The sequence below is a fragment of the Pristiophorus japonicus genome, chromosome 13 (assembly GCF_044704955.1).
Source record: "Pristiophorus japonicus isolate sPriJap1 chromosome 13, sPriJap1.hap1, whole genome shotgun sequence".
Classification (NCBI taxonomy): domain Eukaryota; kingdom Metazoa; phylum Chordata; class Chondrichthyes; family Pristiophoridae; genus Pristiophorus; species Pristiophorus japonicus.
Window position 1 is genome coordinate 32,304,423 of NC_091989.1, and position 19,323 is coordinate 32,323,745.

A 19,323-nucleotide genomic window follows, 5' to 3' on the forward strand; every position below is an offset into this window, starting at 1 on the left:
TTTTTGGCAGTGCACCGCGCTGAAAAAAATTGTGGACGGCCAAAATTGCCTAACTGCACAGAAACTGTGCCCGAACCCATTTTCACTCGTGTCTGCTGCAAAAAATTTTTATACTGCCACACATGGTCGGCGTATGAACGTGTTGAAAGTTGGAAACAGGATTTCACGCCAAAAAACGGCACACAATCGTGACGAAAATAGGGGCCTATGTCCCAGCACTTAATATTTGATGCTTTCCTGCTGTGTGTGGTACTCCACCCTCTGCTCCACTATCCATGCCAGAGCCTTTAGCCATTGTGACCCTCCACTCTCTAACCTTTACCCGTTCCACACCTTCAAAAGTCGTCTTGAAATCTAATAGAAATTCTGCCTTGTCAACTGCTATAAGCTGTCGACATCAAAAAAAATTACACTTATTTCTGATGGATGATAATGAGAAATATTAAGCAGGTGGTCCAAGGCTTGGGGCTCTGTGGTAGGATCCACCCCTGCAAATTTTCTATTTAGGCTGAGCTCTATTTATTTAACCGCTGTACTGCATATTTATTTTGTTTTCTACAGCTGCTCAACCAAGAAGGCCAAGTCAATAATCATCAGCTTTGTTCCCATTTTGGGATGGCTACCTAAATACCCTGTAAAGAAGTATTTATTAGGAGACATAGTTTCTGGTTTAAGCACTGGAGTGATGCAGCTACCTCAAGGTAAATATGAAAATTACTTTTGCTTTTCAAGTGCAGATGTGTTTGGAAATCATTAGAATTTGTTTCTTTGTCAGCATTTTAGGATTAAACAATGGTCTTATGTAATTGGGCCGTGATTAGCGGCCCTTACGGGTGCATACGAGGTGTGCACGTGCCCGTAGGAGCTGCGCAAGTTCCGGGTTTAGGCATGCAAATCATCCACAGCCCCGGGATAAGGGCCTCCGCGGGTGGAGAGTTCTGCCCAGCGAATGCTCGTGAAATTCTGGTGCCTGGTAAGAGTTTAAAAAAAAATTTAAATATATCTTTTAATTCATTTCAACATTTAAAATACATGTAGAATAAGGTAAGATATTTTTATTCGCTTTAAAACATTTAAATTTATTTCTGGAAAAAATGTAATTTGTTTTAAATGTTTAATTACATTGTATTTTAATTGTCATGTTTTTAAAATGTATTTGTTATGTTTAAATGTATTTTTTATGGAATCCCCATAAGTTGAATGGGGATCCCCTTCTTTGGTTGGACCGGCCCACGTGATCTCAGGGGCACTTGGGAATCACATACGCTCCTGGCATACGTGGGCCTCTGCGCAGAGGCGCAGGAGTGCAAGCCTCTGTGAATTCCGAGGCAGAAGGTAAGTTTGTAGATTGTTTTGCTGGTCAGAGGCATCCACCCTAGACTGCAAATTGAGCCCCAATGTGTTTCAATTTGCCCTTACTCAGTTGCATTGCATGGCATGTGGACTACGTCACTTTCTCTCTTCCATCCACACAACCCACGATATATTGCACAACATGCACGTTGTATAAATAGGAGCAAATAAAAATTCAAATCTGCAAATTCTTCAATTCAATAGACAGCAGTCATGAACACAATTAGAAACATAGAAATCTACAGCGCAGAAGGAGGCCATTTCGGCCCATCGTGTCCACACCGGCCAACATAGAGCCACACGGCTCTCAGTCAGCAGCCCTGAAGGTTACATATAAACCTATGAATAATGGCAGAAAGATAAAGAGCACCCGGCCCAACCAGTCCACCCCACACAACTGTGACAGCACCTGCACCGCAACATTCTACACTCCACCCCAACTGGAGCCATGTGAACTGGGAGAAACATAGAAACATAGAAAATAGGTGCAGGAGCAGGCCATTCAGCCCTTCTAGCCTGCACTGCCATTCAATGAGTTCATGGCTGAACATGAAACTTCAGTACCCTATTCCTGCTTTCTTGCCATAACCCTTGATCCCCCGAGTAGTAAGGACTTCATCTAACTCCCTTTTGAATATATTTAGTGAGTTGGCCTCAACTACTTTCTGTGGTAGAGAATTCCACAGGTTCACCACTCTGGGTGAAGAAATTTCTCCTCATCTCGGTCCTAAATGGCTTACCCCTTATCCTCAGACTGTGACCCCTGGTTCTGGACTTCCCCAACATTGGGAACATTCTTCCTGCATCTAACCTGTCTAAACCCGTCAGAATTTTAAACGTTTCCATGAGGTCCCCTCTCATTCTTCTGAACTCCAGTGAATACAAGCCCAGTTGATCCAGTCTTTCTTGATAGGTCAGTCCCGCCATCCCGGGAATCAGTCTGGTGAATCTTCGCTGCACTCCCTCAATAGCAAGAATGTCCTTCCTCAAGTTATTGAGACCAAAACTGTACACAATACTCCAGGTGTGGCCTCACCAAATCCCTGTACAACTGTAGCAACACCTCCCTGCCCCTGTATTCAAATCCCCTCGCTATGAAGGCCAACATGCCATTTGCTTTCTTAACCGCCTGCTGTACCTGCATGCTAACCTTCAATGACTGATGTACCATGACACCCAGGTCTCGTTGCACCTTCCCTTTTCCTAATCTGTCACCATTCAGATAATAGTCTGCCTCTCTGTTTTTACCACCAAAGTGGATAACCTCACATTTATCCACATTATACTTCATCTGCCATGCATTTGCCCACTCACCTAACCTATCCAAGTCACTCTGCAGCCTAATAGCATCCTCCTCGCAGCTCACACTGGCACCCAACTTAGTCATCCGCAAATTTGGAGATACTGCATTTAATCCCCTCGTCTAAATCATTAATGTACAATGTAAACAGCTGGGGCCCCAGCACAGAACCTTGCGGCACCCCACTAGTCACTGCCTGCCATTCTGAAAAGTACCCGTTTACTCCTACTCTTTGCTTCCTGTCTGACAACCAGTTCTCAATCCACGTCAGCACACTACCCCCAATCCCATGTGCTTTAACTTTGCACATTAATCTCTTGTGTGGGACCTTGTCGAAAGCCTTCTGAAAGTCCAAATATACCACATCAACTGGTTCTCCTTTGTCCACTTTACTGGAAACATCCTCAAAAAATTCCAGAAGATTTGTCAAGCATGATTTCCCCTTCACAAATCCATGCTGACTTGGACCTATCATGTCACCATTTTCCAGATGCACTGCTATGACATCCTTAATAATTGATTCCATCATTTTACCCACTACCGATGTCAGGCTGACCGGTCTATAATTCCCTGTTTTCTCTCTCCCTCCTTTTTTAAAAAGTGGGGTTACATTGGCTACCCTCCACTCGATAGGAACTGATCCAGAGTCAATGGAATGTTGGAAAATGACTGTCAATGCATCCGCTATTTCCAAGGACACCTCCTTAAGTACTCTGGGATGCAGTCCATCAGGCCCTGGGGATTTATCAGCCTTCAGTCCCATCAATTTCCCCAACACAATTTCCCGACTAATAAAGATTTCCCTCAGTTCCCCCTCCTTACTAGACCCTCTGACCCCTTTTATATCCGGAAGGTTGTTTGTATCCTCCTTAGTGAATACCGAATCAAAGTACTTGTTCAATTGGTCTGCCACTTCTTTGTTCCCCGTTATGACTTCCCCTGATTCTGACTGCAGGGGACCTACGTTTGTCTTTACTAACCTTTTTCTCTTTACATACCTATAGAAACTTTTGCAATCCGCCTTAATGTTCCCTGCAAGCTTCTTCTCGTACTCCATTTTCCCTGCCCTAATCAAACCCTTTGTCCTCCTCTGCTGAGTTCTAAATTTCTCCCAGTCCCCAGGTTCGCTGCTATTTCCAGCCAATTTGTATGCCACTTCCTTGGCTTTAATACTATCCCTGATTTCCCTAGATAGCCACGGTTGAGCCACCTTCCCTTTTTTATTTTTACGCCAGACAGGAATGTACAATTGTTGTAATTCATCCATGCGGTCTCTAAATGTCTGCCATTGCCCACCCACAGTCAACCCCCTAAGTATCATTTGCCAATCTATCCTAGCCAATTCACGCCTCATACCTTCAAAGTTACCCTTCTTTAAGTTCTGGACCATGGTCTCTGAATTTACTGTTTCATTCTCCATCCTAATGCAGAATTCCACCATATTATGGTCACTCTTCCCCAAGGGGCCTCGCACAATGAGATTGCTAATTAATCATCTCTCATTACACAACACTCAGTCTAAGATGGCCTCCCCCCTAGTTGGTTCCTCAACATATTGGTCTAGAAAACCATCCCTTATGCACTCCAGGAAATCCTCCTCCACCGTATTGCTTCCAGTTTGGCTAGCCCAATCTATGTGCATATTAAAGTCACCCATTATAACTGCTACACCTTTATTGCATGCACCCCTAATTTCCTGTTTGATGCCCTCCCCAATATCCCTATTACTGTTTGGAGGTCTGTACACAACTCCTACTAACGTAAGCAAAAAAAAAAACCCAGGCCAATTGGGGGGAAAAAAAATCTGGGAAAATTCCTCTCTGACCTGTGAACTGGGAAAAGCAAAAAAAAAACCCAGGCCAATTTGGGGGGAAAAATCTGGGAAAATTCCTCTCCGACCGATCCAAGCGATCGAAACTAGTCCAGGAGATCACCCTGGCCGTATTCAATTGCCTACAGTATTTACCATTATATCTGCGCCAGCCAATGAGAGGTTATCCAGTCTAATCCCACTTACTAGCTCTAGGTCTGTAACCCTGCAGGTCACGGCACTTCAAGTGCCCATCCAAGCACCTTTTAAGGGCCCAAGTTTCCACAAGAAAAAAACCGGGCGCCCCTCCGAGCTGGGCCCCCGTTTTTCGCGCCTAAAACGGCGCCTAAAAAAAAAACTCGCGATTCTGGAACGTTCTGCAGCTCCTTGTCTGCCTGGCGCGGCGTGCAGGGGGGCGGAGCCTACACTCGCGCCGATTTTATAAGTGGGAGGGGGCGGGTACTATTTAAATTCGTTGCTTTCCTGCCAGCAACGCTGCACGTGCGCGTTGGAGCGTTCGCGCATGCTCATTGTGAAAAAAACATTCGCACTCGGCCATTTTTGTAGTTCTTTGTAGCTGTTTAGTTTTTTAAAATTTTTTAACAAAAGTACATTGCCATCAGCACAGAGGCTTCTTGTAGCAGTGAGAAGGGTGCAGGAAGCCTCAAAGTTGAGGCAGCCGTTTCCCGACGACCTCCGCCTTTTGCCGTTGGGAAATGGCTCCTCAATTTCTGAGGCTTCCTGCAGCCTTCTCTCTTTTTCCCGCCAGCGGTCTGGAACAGCTCCATTTCCCCCCCCCCCCCTCCCCCCCCGCGTTCAGTCGGCTTCCCCCCTCCCCCCGGCGTTCAGTAGGCTCCCTCCTGCATTCGGTCAGCTCCCCGCCCCCCCCCCCCCCCCCGCGTTCGTCGGCTCCCTTCCCTCCCTCCTCCCGCCCGGCCCGCGTTCGGTCTCCTTCCCCCCCCCCCCCCGCCCGCGTTTGGTCGGCTCCCCCCCCCCCGGCCCGCGTTTGGTCGGCTCCCTCGTTTTGTGAGGCTTGCTGCACCATTCTTCCTGGCTGAAGCACTTTCACACAGGTAGGAAGATGGTTTATTTAATCTTTTCCTTGTTCTATAAATGTTTATTCAGGTTGGATTTATTTGTATAAGTATAAATAAAGATTGATTGTAGAATTTAATGAGTTCCCTTCCCCCCCCTCCCCCCCCACCTCGTTCTGGACGCCTGATTTGTAACCTGCGCCTGATTTTTTTAATGTGTAGAACAGGTTTTTTCAGTTCTACAAAAATCTTCACTTGCTCCATTCTACTTTAGTTTGGAGTACGTTTTCACTGTGGAAACTTTCAAATCAGGCGTCAGTGGCCGGACACGCCCCTTTTTGAAGAAAAAATTCTGTTCCAAAGTAGAACTGTTCTACCTGACTAGAACTGCAGAAAAAAAAATGTGGAGAATTGCGAATTCTAAGATAGTCCGTTCTCCACCAGTTGCTCCTAAAAATCAGGTGCAAATCATGTGGAAACTTGGGCCCTATATGTGGTGAGGGTTTCTGCATCCACCACACTTCCAGACCCCCACAACCCTCTGCATGAAGAAGCTTTCCCTCAAATCGCCTCTAAACCTTCCACCAACCTCCTTAAAACTATAGCCCCTCGTAATTGACCCCTTCACCAAGGGAAATAGGCCCTTGCTATCCACTATATCCAGGCCCCTCAAAATGTTATATACCTCAATGAGGTCTTCTCATCTGTTCCAAGGAGAACAAACCCAGCCTATCCAATCTGTCCTCATAGCTAAGATTCTCCATTCCAGGCAGCATCCTAGTAAATCTCCTCTGCACCCTCTCTAGTGCAATCACGTCTTTCCTATAATACGGCGACCAGAACTGCACGTAGCACTCCAGCTGTGGCCTAACCAGACAATTACCTAATTTAAGCATAACCTCCCTGCTCTTGTATTCTATGCCTCGGCCAATAAAGGCAAACATACCGTATGCCTTCTTAACCACCTTATCCACCTGGCCTGCTACTTTCAGGGATCTGTGGACAAGCACTCCAAGGTGCTTTTGTTCATCTGCACTTTTAAGTGGCCTACTGTTTAATGTGTATACCCTTTCCTTATTAGCCCTCCCCAAGTGCATTACCTCACACTTCTCTGAATTAAATTCCATTTGCCACTGTTCTGCCCACCTGACCAGTAGATTGATATCTTCCTGCAGTCCATGACTTTCCTCTTCATTATCAAATACACAGCCAATTTTAGTGTCATCGGCAAACTTCTTAATCATAGTCCCTATATTCAAATCTAGATCATTGATGTATACCACAAAAAGCAAAGAACCCAGTACTGAGCCCTGTGGAACCACACTGGAAACATCATCAACCATTACCCTTTGCTTCCTGTCTCTGAGCCAATTTTGGATCCAACTTGCCACTTTGCCCTGGATCCCTAGGGCTTTAACCTTCGTGACCTGTCTACATATGGGACCTTATCAAAAGCTTTGCTAAAACTACATCTTCCTGGTTGAATTGTTTGAGGAGGTAATCAGGTTAGTCAAACACAATCTTCCCTTGACAAAACCATGCTGATTGTCCCTAATTAATCCTTGCCTTTATAAATGTAGATTTATGTTGTCTTTCAGGTTTTGTTCCAATAATTTTCCCACCACTGAAGTTAGGCTGACAGGCCTGTAATTACTCGGCCTATCCCTTCTTAAACAAGGGTACTACATTAACAGTCCTCCGGCATCAAGCCCAAATCCAAAGAGGACTGGAAAATGATGGTCAAGGCTTCTGCTAGTTCCCCTCTTACCTCACTCAACAGCCTGGGATTCATTTCATCCAGGCCTGGGGACTTATCTTCGTTCAAAGTTGCTAAACCCTTAATACCTCCTCTCTCTCTTTATTTCATCCAGAATTTTGCACTCCTCCTCGATAGCAGTATCTGCATTGTCCCTTTCCTTTGTGAAAACAGACGCAAAGTATTCATTAGGAACCATACCAACATCTTCTGCCTCCAAACAGAAATGACCCTCATGGTCTCTAATAGGCCCTAACTTTTCTTTAGTTATCCTCTTGCTCTTTAAGGGCCCAAATTTCCCCAGCCGCCTAGAACGACGTAGTTAGGGGGTGACACGCCGACTTGTCGTCCGGATTCATCGGCGTGGCACTGCAGAGCCTGCGGGAGGCGGAGCTTCGGCCGCGCTTGCTCAGCACCGCCGGCAGGGGGCGGGGCTTGGGCCCAGCGTCTTGCGGAGTGCCGACGGGGACACATGTCTGTTTGAGCGTGCGCGCATGCACAGTGCAACAGGAAGCTTGACAATCTGCCAATTAAAGGGAGAGTGTCATTGGTAATGGACCATATATAAAGGTACAGTTTAAATATTGATTTTTGTGTGGCTGAGGGAGTGGAAAGGAGTACTGGATAGGTGGAAGGAAAGGTGAGAAGTGTGATTTTTGAATATTACCTGAGTGTAAGTCCAATACACGAATGGCGCAAGAGTGTGCAACACGAACAAAGAATTTCCTCCATGAGGAAGTGGAGAAACTAGTGACTCTCATTGAGGAGGAATGGCTGGAGCTGCATATTGGCAAGAGTGGTCCGTCAAAAGTTTCACCCAAGGAAATGAGAAGATGATGGAACCTAGTTGCAGAAGAATACTCCACAGGGATCAATACCGCAAGAACTGGAAGCCAGTGCAAGAAGAAATGGCAGGACGTTGGTCAAGTAGTGAGTGTAAGTAATATCTTCATCTTTAAATTGCAATTAAAAATGGGACCCTCTGTATGTGTCCCACCCATCAGAAGTGCACCATGTCTGAAAATTTATATTATCATCTTTGCAGAAGAAATTGGCCCACAACAAAAGGGAAAGACTTGGAACAGGAGGAGGTCCGACAAATCTGCACCAACTGTCACCCCTGGAACAGAGGGTTGCTGCCTTGCTGAGTCGCATCGGCAGAAAAAGAATCAGCTCTGCACAAGCTGGACCCACACGCGAGGGTGAGTCATTAAAATGCAGTCGCCCTTCAAATCAACCTGCTGACTGGCCTGCTATGCGTGAGACTACTCATGCCACCCATCCTGCCCCCTCCTGTGCTGCTAACCATTTGACTGTTCTGTTGTATTTTGCAGAAGACGACGACACTCCTCAACATCCTGAAGATCCAAGAGAGGACCCAGATGCATGCGCTCCAGACCAAGGCGGGTGGGGGGAAGGAGGGGTCCATGGAAATGTGTTCGTGGGAGAATGCTGACCGCAATATGGATCAGTCCATTGCACAGGGCATCACACTGCTAGAAACCTCCATGAGCTCTTCGGCAACATGCCATGGTTTCACACCTTCCGAGGTCGCAGGTCCCAGTGGTGGTGGTGAAATGCATGTGCCCCACCGTCCCAGCCTGCACCTCACACTGGAGGGGTGCCACTAGGCAGTCCCACGACGAGGGGAAGGAGAAGCTGACCAGTTTCTCCTGAGATGCAGCCCTCAGGAGAGGTTAATCAGGTTCTGACATTGGGTGAGGAGACCAATGCCCTTACAAGATCACTCGTGGTGGCTGTCAGTGGGGTGCATGATGAGATAGCGACACTGTCGGGTGAAATCTCAGCACTGAGACTGGAAGAGAGGGGTGCAAACGATGGCAGATGCCATGAGGGAGCTAGCTTCTGCAGTAACGGTACAAAGGCCAGATACTCAAATGCCACTCCCACTTCAATCCACCCACCAGTCAGACCCAAGCCGACCCCCCCCCCCCCCCCCCCCCCACCACCACCACCATCACTGACCCTATGAGGAAGTGCACTTTCCCCGAGATGTGGGTAAGGGATGGGTGCAGCTTTTCTTTGCTGTCGTCGTCATTGAAGTGCACTGTAAAATATCCAATAAAAGATATTTTCCATTAGGACCACGCAACATTTCGAGACTACTGTAAAAAGTAAAAATTCCCCACCCCTACAGTCATGTGTGCCTGCCGCCCCTAGCCCTGGTGGGAGGGTTAGCCGGTGCGTTCTGCGGTCGGCAAGGTAGGACTGCTCTATTTTCAGTAGCTGATATATCTTTTATTTTTGATGTTGTGCTGAAGATGTTGTGATGTGATGTTGTGAAGGTCTTTAGTGCTTTAGAATCCTCCAACTTGCCTTCCCCGGCCCCCCCCCCTCCCTTATCTCTGGCTACCTGCGCTGATTTCTTAAATGTAGATAAGGTTGTTCTGTGTCTACAAAAGTGGCCACATACGCTGACCTAAGTTAGTTTGGAGTAACTTTCAGCTGGCCAAATTTGCTTCTGTGGCATAAGTGACTTGTCACGTCCCCTTTTGGAGAGAACAAACTAAATTAGGAAAAAAACCTAACTAACTGAGCAAGTTAAATGGGGAAATTTGCAATTTTTAAGTGACTCCAAAAAAAGCTACTTACTTCAAAAAAAAAACGGGGCAACTCTTGGGGAAACTTGAGGGGGTTTTCCTTAAATTTACATGCCAAGAATTTTTCATGCTCTTTCTTGCATTCCTAATATCCTTTTTAATTTTACCTCTGAACTTTCTATATTCCTCCAAAGATTCTACAGCATTTAGCTGTCGGTATATGACATAAGCTTTCCTTTTTTCTTTATCCTCCCCTGTAAGTCTGTAGACATTCAAGGGGCTCTAGAATTGTTATTCCCACCCTTTTTCTTTAAGGACACATGTTTGGCTTGAGCCCTCCGAATCTTCTTGAATGCCTCCCACTGTTCCGACATTGATCTACCCACAAGTAGCTGTCTCCAGTCCACTGTGGCCAAATCACTCCAACTTAGCAAAGTTAGGTTTTCCCCAATTTGGGACTTTTATTCCATAACTAACTTGAAGCTGACTGAATTATGGTCACTGGCATCCAAGTGCTCTCCCACTACTACCCCTTCCACCTGACCAGCTTCATTCCCCAAAACTAAATTCAAAACTGCCCCCTCTCATGTTGGGCTTGTTACATACTGACCTAAATGTATTCAAGACAACTTTAAAAAAAAAATTCCACACCCTCTATACCCTTCACACTATATTTGTCCCAATCAATATTAGGATAGTTAAAATCCCCTACTATTACTGCCCTATGGTTTTTGGACTGCACAGAAATTTGCCTACATATTTGCTCCTCTATCTCCCTCCCACTGTTTAATTACTGAGCTTAAAAAAAAAAAGTTATGTTAGGAAGCCAAGATCTATAGTGCAGAACACAGGTCAATGTTGATGAGACTAAAAGAAAAGGTAAATCAGGAAAAAATAATTATGATATGGTAACCTTGAGCTTTTAATATACGAAGATTGTAGAAGAAAGTTAAAACCAAGGTGATAAGGCATTCTAAAGTTTTGACTCTCGTTCACCTATAGTGGAACGGAATGAGTTACTTTACTGACACAATGGTCAGCCGAATGAAAGCAGCAGTTGGGTCATCACTAAACACCGGAATTGACCTTCTTTCCCTGCCTCCCGCATCCTCGCCAAGCATTCTCATCAAACTCTCCGTCGTTACACCCACCATCTGCTCCCTTGACTCACTCCTGACCTAGTTCTTAACCAACAATTACTTCTCTACCTTCAACGTGCCAATATCGTCAGTCTCCTTTCCTTCATTATATAAAGGAATATTTGTAATTATATAGTGGGTTCACCGCTCCCAAAATACTTTGCATCCAATAAAATATTTTTTAAAGTGTAGTCACTGTTGTAATGTATGAAGCGCAGCAGGCAATTTGTGCACAGCAAGCTCCCAGAAATAATAATGAAATAAATGAGGGCTTTCTTCCACGCATCATTTTCAAAACAGGTGTCATCGGCTCTCTTCAAAGCCCATCATTCTTCTTGTCTCTCCAACTATTGACCCATTTCTAACTTCCTTTTCCTCTATAAAGTCCATAACCACTGAACCATTTGAATGCCTTCAGTCCAGTAATTGGCAAGTTGTTCAAGATCATTCAGGATCATTTCAATGACACTAAGCAACAAACACAATTGTAGCTTTGTTGATAAGATACCTGACCGAATGGCAACAAATTGATGCCATTACTAAAGCATTAATATTAGAAACTGATGACGGAAATCAGTGAGCAATGTTGAGGTGCTCACAAAGCGTAAAATATGCTGTTGATTCTTTTCAATAAAATAGGAATTTTTGAGACATACTATAATAAATGGTTTCTTTAAGAGTTGACGCTTTTTTTTTAGATCTTACTGACTTTGATGTACATTTTCTAATGAAAATCATTTGACCATCATTACTAATGACCAATCTAGCAAACCAACACTGAGTATCTTGCCTTGTGCAGCACTGATGCACCAGCCTCTTGTTTGTTGTTTCAATGAACTTGATGCTGAGTTAGAGAAAACCAGCCCACAATACTACACAAGTTTCTTCCTTGCAACATATTCTGGACAAGATCTATGGAGAGACTTGTATAGAATATTCAATTATAAAGATGAAGAATTCACCAGTAATAGTGCCAAATTCTCATTTGTAATTGGCACCTTAAAGTTGACTGAGAAACATTTTGTTGTGTGTGTAAATAACTTGACAGCCATGAATTATGACCAACATTTTGTTAATTTTGCTCTCCACTCCACCCCTCCATTATTTAGTGGTATTCATTGTTTTACTAAATAACTTGTGTATTTGTATGCTTTTTCCTCTCTCTCTAGGTTTAGCATATGCCATCTTGGCAGGTGTGGCCCCTGTGTTTGGGCTCTATACTTCATGTTTTCCAGTCCTGTTATACATGATCTTTGGATCATCAAGGCATGTGTCAATAGGTATGTTGTATTTGAGTTTAGATATGTCGTCGTTCCACTTGGTGACTAAAATTGCACATCATATAACATTCTTCTGCTTTGTTTTAATAAACAACTTGCATTTATATGGTGCCTTTAATGTAGAAAAACATCCCAACGTGCTTCATAGTGTATTCAGACAAAAATGGATGCTGAGCTAAAGAATGCAATAATGAGATGTGATTAAAAGGTTGGTCAGAGGTGTTTTAAGGAGGATTGAAGGGGGTGGAGAAGCAGATGGGTTTAAGAGAGGGGATTCCAGAGTCTAAGGCCTACACTATTGAAGACATGGCCACCAGTATTGGCTCAAAGGGGGTGGGGAGAGGGGCAGTGTTGCACAAGAAGCCAGTCACATGAATGCAGACTTCTCGGAGGGTTATAGGGCTGGAGGGGGCGAGAGATGGGGAGGGGGCGAGAGATGGGGAGGGGGCGAGGGCGAGGCCATGAAGGGATTTAAATGAAAGAATGAGAATTATAAATTGGAAGCGTGGTGGGACTGGAAGCCAGTGTAGGTCAACAAGTGCAGAAATGGTGTATGTAAGTGAAACTTTGTGCAGGATAGAATACGGCTGAGCTGAAGTTTGAGAACGGAAGAGCATTGGAATAGTAGAGTCTGGAGGTGACAAAGGCACGAATGAGGGTGTCAGTAGCAGATGATGGACCAAGGGAAATGTTAAAGATGGAAGTTGGTTGCCTTTGTGATCAAGAGGATATAGGGTTGGAAGCCCAGCTTGGGGTCAAATAGAATGTTTTCGAACCGTATGGTTCAACCTGAGACAGTGACCAGAAAGGAGAATAGAATTAATGATGAGAGTATGAAGTTAGTGGCTGAACAGGATGTTGGACAAGCCTTACAACACACAGTGTGTTGAGAGAGTTGGTGGTATATTAGAACTAGGTGTCATTAGTAAGTATGTCGGACCTGATCTTGAATCTTTGGATGATATTGCTGTGGGGCAACCTGTCGATGAGAAAAAAGATGGAGACCAAGGATAAATCCATGGGAGTGGGAAGAAAAGTGATTATTGCCGGTCATCTGGCTATAATTTGGATAGGCAAGAGTGGAATCAAGTCAGGGCAGTCTCTCAGACCTGGTGCTGACAGAGATGTTAGAGGATGGTGTGTTCAGCCATGTCAAAGGCTGCAGAGATGTGGAGGGGAGATCGTGCACTACAATCTCTGAGGATATTATTTGTAACTTCAGTTAAGGCTATTTCAGTGCTGGGGTAAGGCAGAAATCTGATTGGAGAGAATCAAACATTTAGTTACAAGAGGAATGAGCATAAAGTTGGGAGGTGGCAACACTCGAGGAGTTTAGAGATGAGGCAGTAAGTTGCAAGGATAAAGTGGTCAAGGATGGGGTGTTTTGAGGAGGCTAATAATGGTTGTTTTGAAAGGGAGGAGGGCAGTACACGAGGAATGGGATGCTTTTACAATGTCAAGCAACATGTAGGCCAGGAAGTTAAGTTGGATGGTCAACAGTTTGATTCAAAGGAGCATGAGGTGGTTTTCGTGGAGAAAATTAGCTTGAGAGATCATGAGGGGCGATGATAAAGAAACTAGAAAAAGACACGGGTCTGGGACTAGGGCAAGGGGAAACTTTTGTGGTATTTTGGCTTGGTGGGAAGAGTAAAGGTGAGATTTGGCAGAAGCAGCAGAGCAATGGTCACAATCTTAGTGACAAAGGCCATGAGCTACTTGCACTTGTTGGAAGTGGGGATGGAAGGGGCAAGGGAAAAGACATGATCATGGAAAAAAGAAACGGGCTTATCTTCTCCAGGATGATCCTGGAATAGAGCGCGAGTCCCAGGAGCATTTGATGTGGTCCAGCTAGATCTAGTGAGAGCTAGTTTAACTATTTGTGTGCCAGAAACACTCCTGTCTGCGGCCCTTGAACTTGAGGGAGCACCGATTGGCCAACCAGGAGGATGACTGACAAGGGGTAGAATGGGGTGGGGGGGGGGGGGCATCAAAGATGGAGGTGAGGGAGTGGTTGCGCAGATTGACAACTGCAGAAGTATTGTGGCAAATGGCAGGCCAAAGGCTAGATCATTGAAAATTTGACAATGTATTGCAAGTGATTTGGGAGTTTATTCCAGAGGTGACTGTAGTAGGAAGTGTGGTTTGAACAGAGTAGGGAGACGTGGATACGAGGGATACAAGGAAGTGGTTGGAGATGATCTTGTCTGTAATCGAAAGCGTTGGAGTAGAGAGGCTGTGGGAGATGGTATGGTTGAGGCTACTTTTATCAACAAAATGGGTGAACCAATCCATTAGTGAACTTGCTGAGTGCTTGCACTAACTAATTCTCATTCAGACACCAGTCTCTCTCCGGTTTTATTTGTAGCTTTCTCCAAGCCATGTATTTTATTTCTCTGTTCTTCAGTATTTGTTATTTTCTCGTCTTATGAGTTTATCCTGAGCTATTGATCCCTTACCTCAAGCAGCATGTGTAGCCTGCCTTCAGGCCACTACTGGAGCTGCTTCAGCCAGTCAGTACAGGTAGCTCATTGGAGGCTCCCTGGTCCCTCAATTCCTGGTGAAACTTGCAGTTATGCCCAGAGGTGGGCTGGGAGCTGAGTTTATGCCCCATTTCGACCAGCCCTTTTAAATTCCAGTCGTTGGGGGAGGGGGGCGATCTCACCGCTTGTTTAAAGTTTCAGCTCCTTTACTTCGTCAGGCTGAGCAATTGTTGAATTTGGTAAATACTGGCAAGAATGTGATGTTGCCAATGTGCTGTCTTGTATTAAGTCACCTCACAAGGTTAGTGTGGAATGTTAACTTCTCTTCTGTGCTTGCAATAGCCCCATTTTAAATGTATGCAAACACTTGAGAAGTGTGGCATAATGTTACTCCTTGGTTTAAATGTTGCATTGCCAGTGCTTGAGTATTCAGTCTCTCGCTTGAAAAGTTTAAATTTTAAAACCTAAACCGGATAATCAGTTCAGTTTGATATTTAGTACCTGAACAGGTATTGGCTGTTTTCAACACAATACTCAGAAACCGTTTTTTTTCCCATGAGACATTGTGTCGCATTGATATTTTGATGGTTCTAATTCCAAGTAGAGGCAAGTCAAAAAAAACTCGACCAAGGTACAGTCTCTAGCATAAATATAAGGAGCAGTCGATGCTCTTAATGAGAATTGAAGATGTTTTTTGTTTCTTATCCTAGGTACTTTTGCAATAATCAGTTTGATGGTTGGTGCAGCTACTGCAAGAATTGCACCTGATGAAATGTTTAATGTTTCTTCCATGAATGCAACTAATAGCACCGAGTTACACGAGGCAAGAGATGCACTGAGAGTTAAAGTGGCGGCAGCTACAGCTTTCCTTTCAGGACTTCTGCAGGTAACTAGGAGATTAGGAAAGACAAGATGAGAAACACAATGCTAATGTTATTACCATGGCTTATTGTGGACTGCTGGTATTTGTCTGCATTGAGATTATCTTTGTCCTTGACCAGTAAACATTGACCAGAACTAGAACTTGTTTGGCTGCAATAGATCAAATTCTTATAGGAATCCATGACTTTGATTGGCCCATTCTCATGGTTAAAGGAGACTGTCTGCAGGTGAGAGGCACCTGCAGACAAAGAGGGATGAACAAGCAAAGTAAAATCTATTCTGCTTTGATGCCTGGTTTATTTCCATCAGATTAATTTGTTTTCTTCTTAAACAGTTTTGTCTTGGGCTTCTTCGTTTTGGATTTGTGGTTGTTTACCTGGCAGAATCTTTAATACGAGGTTTCACTACTGCTGCAGCTGTGCACGTCTTTGTGTCTCAGTTAAAGTACCTTCTGGGAATCCAAACTAAAAGATTTAGTGGACCACTGTCAGTAATTTATGTAAGTAGCTATGTAACTGGATCAATTTTTTTTTAAGAAACTAACATTTTACAAAACTTCAAGAATGCAATTGTCATGTTTTGTTCTAATCTAATCCAGTTTTGGCAAAGTGAAAAATTGAATCATCTTGTCCAGTTTCTTTATTCACCGTCAATTCTTTTCTTTGTTTTCTTATTTTTAATCTTGCGCATACTACAGCTTTTCAAGTCTCCAATAATTGGTTCTCCCTCTATGCCAAAGGTGAATTTTATTCCTCCTGGGCATTAATTTTCTCTGGTGAAAGTTGTTAGGCTCTGGTAGAGCAGTGACTTATGACCCGAACTTGGTGGCCTTACTGCCGACTGCCGCCAAGTTTTTTCGGTGGTCTCACCTGGGTGCCAGTTTCCACCAGGCTTCCTGCCGGCGGGAGGGGAGGACTGCTGGGGACCAACGGCTGCTAGTTTTTTTTGTGTGTAAACTTTATTTTTATGTGCTCCCCCCCCCCCCCCCCCCCCCCGAGCCCAACTCAATCCTCGGCGGCACTTTGGTGAGGCTTGCATTTGCTGTCGAGATTGAGAGCTCCCGTCTGCTGCCGCCCAGAATCACGGCGTACATCCACTTTTTGCCGCAGGGCGGTCTTTCAAGGACTTTTTTTACGAAACTTCCGCCCAAAGTACAGTTTGGTATCTCGGCGGCACTTGGACAGAACTTAGCTTCCACCAAGTTTGGGCCTGTGGTGTTTTATTTACCGCTAAAGGTAAAGTCACTGGAATTTGTTAAAATTCTACAGTGCAGTTTTTTCAAGTGCTCTTTTGTTAGCTGATTTTATTTTATGTTGCAGTCTTTTCTTGCTGTGTGTTCCAATATTAAAGAAACAAATATTGCAGCACTGATTGTTGGGGCAATTTGTATGGTCATCCTGTTTGGAGTGAAAGAGCTCAATGCTCGATGCAAATCTAGATTTCCTGCTCCCATTCCTGTGGAACTTTTTGTGGTAAGTAGAAAGTTAATTCTTTTTTTCTTAAGATGCTGATTTTTACCTTGAACATTGGCAGCTTTGCCAAACATAGAAATTGTTTCATTTTTGAGATAGCAGTGTAACCAGTTTTCACGTCTTGACCCAAATTATTTGCATGTGACTGCTTGAGCATGTGATTTACTCACCATCTGGCTAACTGAAATTAGGGAAAATATATTGCCTCTTAATGGGCTGTGCTTTTTCTGTCTGCAGTTCTCCCCCACCCCCCCTCCTCCAAATAAGTGAACCAACTGTAGACAATTTCTACCAATAAAACAAAGACTTGCATTTACATAATGCCTTTCACAATGTCAGGATATCCTAAAGCTCTTTACAGCCAATGTTTGAATTATAGTCACTGTTGTAATGTAGGAAGCGCAGCATCCAATGCGCAATCCCACAAACAGCAATGGGATAATGGGCAGGTGGTCTATTTAATGATGATGGTTGAGGAATAAATATTGGCCAGGATGCCAGGGAGAAATCCTCTGCTGTCATCACAGTGCCATGTGATCTTTTTCGTCAATCTGAGCGAGCAGACAGGGCCTTGGTTCAACGTCTCATCCGAAAGATGGCACCGCAGACAGTGCAGGACTCGCTCAGTGCTGCATTGGAGTGTCAGCCTAGATTTTTTGCCAGCGAAACAGGACTTCAATTATGTGGAGAAACTCTAAATTTAGCGCATAGATGATTCAGGCGAGATTTAAAAGTTCATAGGGGAGATTTAGCATGGTCAAAATCATGAAGGGTTTTGATAGATTAAATAAGGGGAACTGTTTCCAGTGGCAGAAGGGTCGGTAACTCGAGGATACAGATTTCAGGTAATTGTCAAGGATCCCCTTGGAATGAATGATCATAGCATGGTTAAATTTCAAATTCAGATGGAGGGTGAGAAAGTTGGATTTCAAACCAGCATATTAAGCTTAAATAAAGGAGACTATAAAGGTATGAGGGCAGAGTTGGCTAAAGTGGACTGGGAAAATAGATGAAAGTGTAGGACGGTTGATGAACAGTGGTGTACATTTAAGGAGATATTTTATAACTCTCAAAGATATATTCCAGTGAGGAGGAAAGGGTGTAAAAGAAAAGATAGCCATCCGTGGCTAACTAAAGAAATAAAGGATGGTATCCAATTAAAACCAAGGGCATACAAAGTGGCCAAAACTACTGGGAGGACAGAAGATTGGGAAGCTTTTAAAAGCCAACAAAGAATGACCAAAAAAATGATTAAGAAAGAAAAGATAGACTATAAAAGTAAACTAGCACGAAATATAAAAACAGATAAGAGATTCTACAGGTATATTAAAAGGAAGAGTGGCTAAAGTAAATGTTGGTCCCTTAAAGGATGAAACAGGGAAATGAGTGACGGGGAACATGGAGATGGCAGAAACTCTGAACAAATATTTTGTATCAGTCTTTACAGTAGACACTAAAAATATCCCAACAGTGGACAGTCAAGGGGCTATAGGGGAGGAGGAACTTACCAGAATCACTAAGGAGGTGGTACTCAGTAAGATAATGGGACTAAAGACGGATAAACTAGAGATTAATGTGCAAAGTTAAAGCACATGGGATTGGGGGTAGTGTGCTGACGTGGATTGAGAACTGGTTGTCAGACAGGAAGCAAAGAGTAGGAGTAAACGGGTACTTTTCAGAATGGCAGGCAGTGACTAGTAGGGTGCCGCAAGGTTCTGTGCTGGGGCCCCAGCTGTTTACATTGTACATTAATGATTTAGACGAGGGGATTAAATGCAGTATCTCCAAATTTGCGGATGACACTAAGTTGGGTGGCAGTGTGAGCTGCGAGGAGGATGCTATTAGGCTGCAGAGTGACTTGGATAGGTTAGGTGAGTGGGCAAATGCATGGCAGATGAAGTATAATGTGGATAAATGTGAGATTATCCACTTTGGTGGTAAAAACAGAGACACAGACTATTATCTGAATGGTGACAGATTAGGAAAAGGGAAGGTGCAACGAGACCTGGGTGTCATGGTACATCAGTCATTGAAGGTTGGCATGCAGGTACAGCAGGCGGTTAAGAAAGCAAATGGCATGTTGGCCTTCATAGCGAGGGGATTTGAGTACAGGGGCAGGGAGGTGTTGCTACAGTTGTACAGGGCCTTGGTGAGGCCACACCTGGAGTATTGTATACAATTTTGGTCTCCTAACTTGAGGAAGGACATTCTTGCTATTGAGGGAGTGCAGCGAAGATTCACCAGACTGATTCCCGG

The 19,323-nt window shown here is 44.2% G+C and overlaps 1 protein-coding gene across 7 annotated transcripts in view; it reads left to right on the forward strand.

The window, feature by feature from the left end:
- Window positions 1-19,323, forward strand: part of slc26a5 (solute carrier family 26 member 5) — a 117,920-nt gene that overhangs the window by 37,615 nt on the left and 60,982 nt on the right. For 6 of the 7 annotated variants that reach the window (XM_070897319.1, XM_070897323.1, XM_070897322.1 and 3 more), the window contains exons 3-7: window positions 562-701; window positions 12,123-12,233; window positions 15,424-15,599; window positions 15,930-16,094; window positions 16,915-17,067. In XM_070897319.1, coding sequence (XP_070753420.1) covers window positions 562-701; window positions 12,123-12,233; window positions 15,424-15,599; window positions 15,930-16,094; window positions 16,915-17,067 — 745 coding nt within the window. Of the gene's footprint in view, window positions 1-561; window positions 702-831; window positions 974-12,122; window positions 12,234-15,423; window positions 15,600-15,929; window positions 16,095-16,914; window positions 17,068-19,323 lie in introns of those variants that run through there. The other variant, XM_070897325.1, reaches the window with a different exon arrangement.